The sequence below is a fragment of the Canis lupus genome, chromosome 13, assembly GCF_003254725.2.
Source record: "Canis lupus dingo isolate Sandy chromosome 13, ASM325472v2, whole genome shotgun sequence".
Lineage (NCBI taxonomy): Eukaryota > Metazoa > Chordata > Mammalia > Carnivora > Canidae > Canis > Canis lupus.
This window is the reverse complement of record NC_064255.1, coordinates 5828990-5841524: the sequence shown is the minus strand read 5'-3', so window position 1 is coordinate 5841524 and position 12535 is coordinate 5828990. Positions and strand designations below refer to the sequence as shown.

Below are 12535 nucleotides of genomic sequence, written 5' to 3'. Positions count from 1 at the left end.
AAAAGTGTGACCAGATCATAGATATGTGAATAAGTCAGATTATTAGAATCATATATACGTTTTGCCAAAAATCATTTTACGTCTTCTAAAATTTGTACTTGTCTTTCAGAAAATATGCTTTTTCTTCTCTCTTAAAAATAGTCTTTGTAAGGGACGCCTGATTGGCTCAGGGGTTGAGCATCTGCCTTCGGCTCAGGGTGTGATCCCATAGTTCTGGGATTGAGTCCCACATCAGGCTCCCTGGGAGGAGCCTGCTTCTCCCTCTGCCTGTGTCTCTGCCTTCTCTCTGTGTCTCTCATGAATAAATAAATAAAATCTTTTAAATAAATAAATAAAACTATTTTTAAAAAAGTCTTTGTAATACTTAGCTTCTGAAGCACATTTTTTGTTCCCTATTTACCAATAAATAAATTGTTAATGGAGAAGTATTGTCCTAAACATTGTTAGTTTTTGAGGACCATAGGATCTAATGTTTGATTTTCTTCCCCTGCTTCATTTTTGGTGTATATTTAGGATGGTACACTACAATAATTGGAATTCTATAGGCATTTCAAGTTTTTTTTCCCTACTATTTTGATGAATAAATTTATACCTTTAGCTCAGTTACATGCAGTGTTTTGCATTTGTGTGAAACAGTAGAATTATAAAATGTGAGTGTTATTACACAACATTTCATTACATCAACTGTATATAAAGTTAATCTTATAATTTTAGCGGAAATTTGGATCTGAATAATAGGATTACAAAATAGCATATGCTGTATGACACAAGTAGCAAAATATTGTATATACATAAACAAGAACTAGAAAAGATGAAAAATATGAAAAAATAATTTGAAAAGGTGATTATTGGGTGAATTTTTTATTTCAATGTCACTCTGATGTATATACAATAAAAATTTTAAATTTTTAATCAGTATAATCTGTTGGTTTGTATATCTTAGATTATTAAATGTTCTGCAGTAAAATAGCTCTCTACAAAAGCAGAAGTGTTCTCCTCCCTTTTTTCCCCCAAGTTTTTATTTAAATTCCCATTAGTTGGGACACCTGGGTGGCTCAGTGGATGGTTGTCTGACTTAGGCTCAGGGCATGGTCCTGGGATCCCAGATCGTGTCCTGCATCGGGGTCCCTGTGGGGAGCCTGCTTCTACCTCTGCCTGTATCTCTGCCTCTTTCTCTGTCTCTCATGAATAAATAAATAAAATCTTTTTATAAATAAATAAATTCCCATTAGCTAATACACAGTATACTACTAACTTCAGGAGTAGAATTTAGTGATTCATCACTTACATACAACACCCTCATCATAGCAAATGCCTTCCTCAATACCCATCCCCCATCTAGCCCATCCCCCACCTACCTCCCCTCCAGCAGCCTCTGGTTTGTGCTCTCTTCACTTAAAGTCAAAATACAGAGGTCTTCATGGAATAAACAATAGGTGTTTAATAAATTATTGCCTTTAGAATATCAATTTGCCTTTAGAATCTAATCTGTTTCTTAGATTTTTTTAAAACTTCTATCACTTGGGCTCAATAGTTAATATTTATTATAAAAATACCACTTGCTGTTCTGTATCTTTTAAGGAGTATGTTTTTCCCTCTCCTTTCCTCTCCATCTCCGTCCTCCCCATGCCCTCCCAGGGAAATCTGAAGAAGCCAACTGTGCTTGTGATCAGTTCCGTTGCGGCAATGGCAAGTGTATACCCGAAGCCTGGAAATGCAATAGCATGGACGAGTGTGGGGACGGGTCTGACGAAGAGGTCTGCGCCAGGGAAGCTGATACCCCAGCATCTTCTTCCTTCCAACCTTGTGCCTACAACCAGTTCCAGTGTTTGTCTCGATTTACCAAGGTCTACACTTGCCTCCCTGAATCTTTAAAATGCGACGGCAACATTGACTGCCTGGACCTCGGAGACGAGATCGACTGTGACATGCCAACCTGCGGGCAGTGGCTAAAATATTTCTATGGTACTTTCAGTTCCCCCAATTATCCAGACTTCTATCCTCCTGGAAGCAACTGCACCTGGTTAATAGACACTGGTGATCATCGTAAAGTCATTCTGCGCTTTACCGACTTTAAACTTGATGGTACTGGTTATGGTGATTATGTCAAAATATACGACGGTTTAGAGGAAAATCCACACAAGCTTTTGCGTGTCTTAACCGCTTTTGATTCTCATGCACCCCTTACTGTTGTTTCTTCTTCTGGCCAGATCAGGGTACATTTTTGTGCTGACAAAGTGAATGCTGCAAGGGGATTTAATGCTACTTACCAAGTAGATGGCTTTTGTTTGCCTTGGGAAATACCCTGTGGGGGTAACTGGGGGTGTTACACAGAACAGCAGCGCTGTGATGGGTATTGGCATTGCCCAAATGGAAGGGATGAGATAAATTGCACCATGTGCCAAAAAGAAGAATTCCCCTGTTCCCGAAACGGTGTCTGTTATCCTCGTTCTGATCGCTGCAACTACCAGAATCATTGCCCAAATGGCTCAGATGAAAAAAACTGCTTTTTTTGCCAGCCAGGAAATTTTCATTGTAAAAACAATCGGTGTGTGTTTGAAAGCTGGGTGTGTGATTCTCAGGATGACTGCGGTGATGGCAGCGATGAGGAGAATTGCCCAGTTATTGTGCCTACCAGAGTCATAACTGCAGCCGTCATAGGGAGCCTTATCTGTGGACTGTTACTGGTCATTGCGTTGGGATGTACCTGTAAGCTCTATTCTCTGAGAATGTTTGAACGAAGGTCAGTATCAAGACAAAACTATAGTGGTTGTGACTTCACAATAAACATGGTCCCAGTATTTGCAACAGAATTTTTAGCATGATCAGCAATAGACTTTGTTTTATACTGTTTTTTGAAATAGATGAATATCTTTCATGATTTATGAAATTAGTGTGAAAATACTAAGACTCAAGAGGCTAAACACATTTTATAAACTAATAAATACTTAGAGTTATGAGGTGAGAAAAACCAATCTGTATTTACCAGTTCCTGTTTTCAGATTAATCTGTTTTATAGGAACTTTGCAAGCTGCAGTTCTCAGTTGTAATTTTTTAATCTGTGTTTTTATAAATATGAATTCAACAACTGCAAATATTTGAGAACCTACAGTGTTCAAAGCATTAAACAGATGAGTAGAAAAATGAATAAGGCATAATCTCATAGGTACTTTACAGTTAGGAGGAAGGCATTGGTGGGTGCAATAAGATGACAAAAATATAAATGCTGTAAGAGCTATAAAACAAAGTGGTATAAAAGTCAAAAGATACCTAATCTGATGAGGGGATATGGAAAGGCTTTTATTGAAGAAGTATCATTTGAAATTTGTAAGAATGTAGATAGGGGAAAGATATTATAGTTGAAAAAATGAGCCTGGGAAAATGCATAGAAGTAGGGATGCCCAGCATTGCTTGGAAAAGTAGCACATAATTCAGCTTGTCTGGAGGCTAAGATACATATGAAGGGCTAAAAGGTAAAACTTGGAAGATAAGGCTAGTGTCATATTGTGGAGGACCATGAGAGCCATGTGTCAGAGTTCTCAAGTAAGAAATGGTTAAGTATTAAAGGGTGACCTTCAGGGAGGGTTTTCTTCCATGTGGTGCAGGATAGACTGGACCTGGGAGACATTGATGATGGACTGAGAGGTCTCTTACGTAGGAGGCTGTTGTGGAGACAGTGACCCTATGTTCCAGGAGAGTTACAAATAACGGATTTAGCTAAAGATTTCATGTCCCATACGGCTAAGCTAATAGATGCACACAAATGCACAGTATCAAAGTAATCATGCTGCATCTTTTCTTTGCAGCATAAGAGCTCAGCGAAGAGTCCAAGGTCTTGAGTTGAACAAGCTATGTCAGAAAGTGTATTGGCGACTCATTTCACTCTTTTACTTATCTATAAAACTAAATGTATTGAACTTGATGATTACTTTCACCTAAAATCCTAACCCCTTATGTTCTTAGGGGTTTAAAGATCTAATACCTTTATCTTTTATGAGGATTTCTAATTCATTAAAACTTAGTGATCCAGTGTCCTAGTGTAAAGCCCCATGAGGATAGACTGTCTACTGCATCTTTGTATTCTCAGTGTAGAAATGGTTTAGATTTTCAATAAATGTTGGTTGACTAAGCTTTAAAAATGGTCAAGTATGTATAGGTTCAGATTGTTTCCATTGGTGATTAAAGAATTATTATTTTGACTTGCCTTTTTTTTTTTTTAACCATTTTTATCCCCCTGTTTTCCCTCAAAGGTCATTTGAAACACAGTTGTCAAGAGTAGAAGCAGAATTGCTAAGAAGAGAAGCTCCTCCCTCTTATGGACAATTGATTGCTCAGGGTTTAATTCCACCAGTTGAAGATTTTCCTGTTTGTTCACCTAATCAGGTATGTTGCAGTTTATGATTTCTGTTTCATAAAATGAATGTTGTATTTATATGTATGATAAAGGACTTTAGTCAATTTTTGCAATCAAGTCAAGGATTAAATATGTAGGAAATTTTGAAATTTTGAAATTTTAATCATGTCATTGTATTTCAACATATGCTACAAAATACAAAATCTTTCATTCTTCTGATTTGATTATGTGATTCTTAAGCATTTTACTGTTAGGATTTGGTACACTAAAATTCAGAAGTAAAGTTTAGTAAGTTATTTTCTATTTACACTAAACACCTAAAGATTAAGAATGAATGTTAAAATTAGTATGCTAGTAATGTATTACCAGTTCCTGTTTTCAGATTAATTAACATGCTAGATTAGCTAGTTAATAAGTAAAAGTAATTGCAATGAAGTTGACATTTCCACCCGACTTGAGGGAAAACTTCTTCACTGCTAGATTTTATATTAAAGTGTTTAAGAATTCATACCATTTTCTTTAAATAGTAACTCATTCTTTATTAATATTTCTGAATTCTTTAAATTTCTATTAGTACTTTTTAAAAAAAAAGTCCTTTTCAGGAATGATGACTAGGTGGCCCAGTCAGTTAAGTGTCAGACTCTTGATCTCAGCTCAGGTCTTGATATCAGGGTCATGAGTTTAAGCCCCACACTGTGCTCCATGCTGGGCATGGAGCCTACTTAAAATTAATTAATTAATTTAAAATTTATTTTTTAATGCATAAATTATACCAGGGTTCATAAAGGCATAGGGATGGGGCACCTGAGTGGCTTAGTTGGTTGAGTGTCCAACTCTTAATTTCAGCTCAGGTCATGATCTCAGGTCATGGGATCAAGCCCCACATCCAGCTCCTCTCTCAGTGGGGAGTCTGCTGGAGATTCTCTGTCCCTCTCCACCCCCCAACCCCCACATGCACTTGCTCTCTCTCTCAAATAAATAAATATTAAAAAAAATAAATGCATAAGGATGCATATATTTCAAGATGTAAATTCATCCAGAAATATTTGTAAAAATCGATAAACACTGTTTTCCCAGTGATTTAATTCTGTACAAAATGGAAGACCACTTCCTTTCTGGTAAATAAGATTTCTTATTATAGTCTATCACCTTTATTTGAGTCTTTTAGGAAATATCTGGTGAGAATTTGTGGGGTTTTTAAAAATATTTTATTTATTTATTCATGAGAGACACATGGAGAGAGGCAGAGACATAGGCAGAGGGAGAAGCAGCCCCCCTCTCCATACAAGGCACCTGCTGCAGTACTTGATCCCAGGACCCCAGGATCATGAGCTGAGCCAAAAGCGACACTCAACCACTGAGCCGCCCTGGTGCCCCTAGAATTTGTGGTTTTAAAAACATTTCTTCGGATGTAATTTGCTAAGTAAATCATTCAGAAGTTCCACTGGTTGGAATTTTGTGTACAAAATAGGAAAAAGCTATGTTCTATTGACCCTGATATGTGGAAGGTTTCTTTTAGGTAGGAACTCAAACAGTGGTTAATTCCACCCACCCACCCACTCTACCATCTGCCACCCACCACCCCTATACTTTATGGCTGCCTTCAAGAGTTTAGCCAATTATGGAGTTAGAGTTAAGCACAGTCTACACAAGACAGCTCTCATCTATATAGAAATTACAAGTTCAGGGCTTCCCAAAATGACTTTCAGTTTTGACAATTTACTAGATACAACCCACTGAAAACTGTTATACTCATGGTTATAATTTATTACAAGGAAGAACCTAGATTAAATCAGCCAAAGGAAAAGACATACAGAATAGGATTCAGGAGGGTACCAAACACAGACCTTCTAGTTCTCCTCTCCCCATAAGTCAAGGTAGTGTTACTCTCTGTCAGGTGTATGACAGTGTGCACAGAATAGTGCCAACTAGGGAAGCCACCCAAGACTCAGGATCCAGAGTTTTTACTGAAGCTCCATCACATAGGTGGATTAATTGCAAATGTGGTTGATCAGTCTCTAGCCCCTACAGAGTTTGACTGATACTGCTGATCCAAAGCACCTGCCCTGCATCACATTGCTGGTGTGGCTTGGAGCCTCCACCTCAGACACAGCATAATCTGTATCTGGCTGGCCCCAGGCCCCAGGCCAGGACATCCCGGTCAGAGATGACATTGTAAGGACTTAGAGATCACATCCCAGAAATAGAGGGCAAAAGTCAGACCTCACCTTGGATAAGGTTTCTTTACTACGTACTATACCATTCTTGAGGTTTATAATTTACCCTTAGGAGGGAATTCTGCTTCAACGAAGTTTTAAAATAAAATAGGTTTATGAATAGTAAGCTAGATTTTATTCAGTTTATAAGATTAAACTTCCAAGTTTAAAATTTTTGGTAACAAATTCTCATATTTTCACAATAGTTTTTAAAAAGAAAAATAATATTCCAAATTACCATCCCATTAAAAAATAGAAATGCTTTCTGAAGAATGCCTTCTTACGCTTCATAAACTGAAGACATGTATAAAATTATTCCTTAAACATTCATGTGATCCCCTTATAGAAATCTAATGTTAAATTAATTTTAATTAAACAGACCTTTAAGCAGAAAGCTTCACTTTACTATGATGGACTGTAATGTGAAAGTCAGCATTGTTGATCTTAATGGAAGATAGCTGCATAAAAGGGAAGCTTATCTGCAGAACCTTCTGTTCATGGCTGGGTGTAACACAGTGCTCACACAAAAGCCTTAGAACTTGAATGCTGAGTGGTGAGGACCATGTGTATGGAAAAGTTCCTTAGGGATGTGAACCATTTAGGTTGTTTTTGTTTTTTTTTTAATTTATAATTAGGTACTTCTTAATTGGTGAAAATTGTATAACAAATCTGTATATGCTGATATTCAGATTTCTTACTGACAATATGCTTTACTAAGACTAGATTTTTAAATACTCTTATGAAAGAAGTTTCTTTGCATTCTCTGAATTATATTCCTGAGTTTATGTTTTATAAGTAAATTTAATACCCATCTTGAAGAGAGATGGAGAACACATACCATCACATCTTTCCTTTCCTTCTTTTCTTCTGTGAGGGTAAAGGCAAGAACTAACTGTTCATATTTGCATCAGGAAATTGCATCATCATTGAAAAGGGAGTATATCAACTCACTATTCTTTCCTGGAAATACTGTGTTTTAAGTACCAGATGCCATAAGTGAAAATGTATTTGTTCCAAGTTTGAATACTTGTTTTTATAACCACTAGATGGAGCTAAAGACTTTGAAATAAATGTTGTATGCCTTAAAAATAATCCATAAACGTATCCATCTAAGAAAAAGTAACTCTTCAAAGAATGAGGATATGACAATTTATGCTTAACGCTAAGCTGTAGAAAATAAAACTTAATCTTTAAAGATTGAGAAGAGCCCAAATGTCTCAAATCCAAATGTCCGAAAAGCTTATAGCACTATATATACCATTGTGTAGTGCTATAAACAAATTAAGTTTTTTAGCTTCTGTTTCCTGTGCTATATTACAAATTAATTATCTTATTTATGTCAATAAAAACCGACCTTTACTGTCCATTCAACAAATCCTTGAGAACCAACTGTGAAATATAACTTTCACATGTTTTGGAAAGTTTCAGTCTTGTAAATGAATCAGTCTTTCTGTGTTTTTAAGAAAAAAAAAAAAGGTGTAAAGCAGATAATGGGTGTAGTTTACCTTCCTAACTGGAGAAGTATCAGATAATTTTGTTTCACAGCTTTGGTGCACTTTTAGAATTGGATTACAATGTGCAGTTTTGAAATAAAATAGTTGTTGGGATGCCTGGGTGGCTCAGAGATTGAGCATCTGCCTTGGGTTCAGGGTGTGATCCCGGAATCCTGGGATCGAGTCCCATATCGGGCTCCTTGCATGGAGCCTGCTTCCTGTCTCTGCTTCTTTCTGTGTCTCTCATGAATATCTAAATAAAATATTTTTTTAATAAAAGAAATAAAATAGTTGTTGTAATTGATGTTAAATATCACTTTAAAATTGCATATATAAAATGAAATGTCAAGAAAAATCAAAGCAAATGAACAGAGGCACCTGAGTGGCTCAGTTCTTTAAGCATCTGCCTTTGGATTAGGTCATAATCCCAGGGTGTTGGGATTGAGCCCTCGTCCTCTGCTCAGCAGGGAGCCTACTTCTCCCTCTCCCTCTGCCTGCTGCTTCCCCCCCCCCCCGCTTTGTACTCTCTCTGTCATATAAATACATAAAATCTTTTTTTTTTAATTTTTAATTTATTTATGATAGTCACAGAGAGATAGAGAGAGGCAGAGACACAGGCAGAGGGAGGAGCAGGCTCCATGCACCGGGAGCCCGACGTGGGATTCGATCCCGGGTCTCCAGGATCGCGCCCTGGGCCAAAGGCAGGCACCAAACCACTGCGCCACCCAGGGATCCCACATAAAATCTTTAAAAATAAAAAAGTAATAAAGCAAGTGAACAGTGGTACAAGTTATAGATTAGATTTTATAATAGGGTGAACCTGTATAGATGAGAGACGTTAATTCATCCTTCATAGACCCTAACAATGAGTAATAGCATCTTTCATCATAACACATTCTTATTTAGAAGGGTGTTTTTTATTTTAATACCTCTTTGTTAGCTATCTTAATATCTTTTATTTTTTGTAGGCTTCTGTTTTGGAAAACCTGAGGCTAGCAGTACGATCCCAGCTTGGATTTACTTCAATCAGGCTTCCAATGGCAGGCAGATCCAGCAACATTTGGAATCGTATTTTTAATTTTGCAAGATCACGTCATTCAGGGTCATTGGCTTTGGTATCAGCAGATGGAGATGAGGTTGTACCTAGTCAGAGTACCAGCAGAGAACCTGAAAGAAATCATACTCACAGAAGTTTGTTTTCCGTGGAGTCTGATGACACAGACACAGAAAATGAGAGAAGAGATACAGCAGGAGCATCTGGTGGGGTTGCAGCTCCTTTGCCCCAAAAAATCCCTCCCACAACAGCAGTAGCAGCAACAGTGGGAGCAAGTGGAAGTTCCTCAACTCAAAGTACCCGAGGTGGTCACACTGATAATGGAAGGGATGTGAGCAGTGTGGAGCCCCCTGGTGTGAGTCCTGCACGTCAACAACTCACAAGTGCACTCAGTCGCATGACTCAGGGGCTGCGCTGGGTGCGCTTTACACTAGGGCGATCCAGCTCCGGAAATCAGAGCCAGAGTCCTTTGAGACAGCTTGACAATGGGGCACATGGAAGAGAAGATGACGACGATGTCGAAATGCTGATCCCAGTTTCTGATGGAGCTTCAGACTTTGATGTGAACGACTGCTCCAGACCTCTTCTCGATCTTGCTTCAGATCAAGGCCAAGGGTTTAGACAGCCATTTAGTGCAACAAACCCTGGAGTAAGGCCAAGTAATCGAGATGGCCCCTGTGAGCGCTGTGGTATTGTTCACACTGCCCAGATTCCAGACACTTGCTTGGAAGCAACACTGAAACATGAGACGAGTGATGATGAGGCTTTGTTACTTTGTTAGGTACGAATCACAGCGAGGGAGATTGTGTACAAGTTGGAGCAATATCCATTCGTTGTTTTGTAACTTTACAATTAAACTAGTTTTAATTTAAAAACAAAAAAGATGCAGGATGATTTCTTACTATCATATGTTAGCCTGCATGGTTAAATTAAACAACTTGTAACTCTATGAACTTTAGAGTTTACTATTTTAGCAGCTAAAATTGCATTATGTTTTCATTATTGTTCAATAATGTTCTTCCATTTGTTTCTAATTGTTTTTATCCTGGTACTGTAGTTCACAGTAGAAGTATGGCTGCTGAAACTCATCTGACTGTCAGTTTCTCTCTCCTATGTTAGAATTTGTTAGTACAAAATAATACCTTCTTTTCATTGAACACTTTATGCTTTTTGCCAATACATCTTGCAACTTAATATACCAGATGTTAAGGTTGTTAATGTACAAAAAAAGCCCCTTCTATTCACCTGTGTTTTTATCAGTGTAACATTTGTCTAAGTATTATTGGGTTTCATCATAATATGAGCTTGTCAAAGGGAAAAACCTTTGCCTAAAAATTTTTCTCTTACGTTTAACATTCAGTGATACTAAATTTAGGTAGAGTTAGATAAATTAATGGCAAAAACAAAACTTTTATAGATTTTCTAATGTTGACTTTAATACTCTAATATGGTACAAGCCAAATGGTAAAACCCCAAGTCATTTCTTTTTTCATCTCTATTTAGGGACAGAATTAAACAGATGAAAATATTCTACTATGCATTAAATCTTGAACTTTATAAAATATGTACAAAAATTGTACAAGATAAGTTCTAACTGGTAATATCCTTCCCTAGTACAGGGTTATGCTTGTATTGAACCCTGGGGATTTGCACTAAAATCATATCAAGGTCACAGATGAGTTTAGTGCACAAGCACTATCACTTTAAATACTGTCATTTGCTATCACAATGACTATATATTTCCATAGCTTTGTGGGGGGGGGGCATTTTTATTACAACGTGAAATTGCTTTGCTGGTTTCATATTTATTTGTTGTATTTAAAGACTGCATTATTGTAAGTGTGATTCTCAATATATTTTATTCATGGGGGAGGGGATCATGCTACATGTTGAAAAGCAACTTAAGAAATCATTCAGATCCACCCCCCCCCCCGTTTTTTAAGTAGAATGAATTACAAACCCCGCGTATATTTTTATTGTCAGTTCTTGTTTATTTATTCTTTAGCTGTCTGTTTTAGTAGCTTAATGATTGAGTATGAAAAATGTATTTGTGTGTGATTATTGCTATTTATTAAATTTTCAGTACTTTGCTGAATGTCATTTTAAAGCATGTTTGAGGTCTTGTGTATTTGTCGTGTTATGCTGTCAGGAAGAACTGACTGAAATGTTTTAATATGTATCAAGAATTAAAATCACTTTTTTTGTATTGCCTTGAGGTACTTTTTAAATCAAAGTTGCTATACATTTTTGTTGCATTTTAGTGCATTTACAGATTCCAGCCATAAGATATGCAATGTGTCTAGAAGAAAAACTGAAGGGGTGGATAGTCTTTTTTAACTACTTTATGGTAAAGTAGTAGCTTACACCAGCGTTCAAGGGTAAAAATTCCTAAGGAACTGAATATATTTGCCTTTGAGAACACTGCTTGTTTCTTATAAGATGCAATAACTCAGTCAGTTCTCTTTTTATTTTTATTTTTTTGATTTTCAGATGCATTTCAGACCCCCATAGGATATTTTCCTGGCAGAATTTGCATTACCAAATCAATCTTGTTTAGGTTCTACTAATAATATACTATATTATATAGGTTTCATGGTTTTGCTTTCTGGCATGTGTTTTTATTTCTTTTTTTAATTAACTAATATGTCTTCCTGGTTCCAACAGTAAAAAGTATCTCCCCTATCCCTGACACCCATCCTTTAGCTCCATTCCAAGGAGGTAAGTACCAATACCAGATTCTGTATGCCCTTCCAGAGATACCATGTAGATACATAAATGTATCCGTATATATATAAATGCCATATATAGTAATACAAATTGTAGCATAGTATGCATATTTTTTCTGTACCTTTTTTTAAGGGAAAAACGTATCTGAGTTTGAATATTAAAACTAAAGTTGAGTATTTCTGTTATTTGATATTTCCCATTTAAACCACAGTCTGTCCTGAATTTACATCTCCATTTTTTCCCCAGTTAATTCTATCCTGAAGTTCTTTATTAAATAATGCATTCTTTCCTTACTATTTGAAATGACTCTTTTATCATATACTAATTTACATATTACTTGGATATATTTCTGGACTCCTCTTCAATTGATCTACCCTTTTTTTATACTAGTTCTACATTGTTTTAATAAATAATGTTTAAATATTTCAAATATTCTTATTTTTTCCATTTGAACTATAGAATCAACCTACTGAGTTTCACAAAACAAATCCATTAGTACTTTTTGGGGGGGAACAGTTTTAATTTTATAGATTAAATTAGAAAATTAGACTAGAATATTTGACATCTATCATGTTAAAGCTTCTGTCTTATGCATGGTACATATCTTTAAATGGTGCCCATTCATTCAAGCTTTTTTTTTTTTTTTTTTTTTTTTTGGTTGCTTCCTTCAGACATGTTTCATATTTTACTT

The 12535-nt window shown here is 36.4% G+C and overlaps 1 protein-coding gene across 2 annotated transcripts in view; it reads left to right on the top strand.

Annotated features, from left to right (window-relative positions):
• The window catches only part of LRP12 (LDL receptor related protein 12), a 71725-nt gene extending 60402 nt beyond the window's left edge, over positions 1–11323 (top strand). For both annotated transcript variants that reach the window (XM_025450391.3, XM_025450389.3), the window contains 3 exons: positions 1639–2743; positions 4251–4383; positions 9032–11323. In XM_025450391.3, coding sequence (XP_025306176.1) covers positions 1639–2743; positions 4251–4383; positions 9032–9898 — 2105 coding nt within the window. In that variant the 3' untranslated portion in view covers positions 9899–11323. The remainder of the gene's footprint in view (positions 1–1638; positions 2744–4250; positions 4384–9031) is intronic.
• Positions 11324–12535: the final 1212 nt, after the last annotated feature.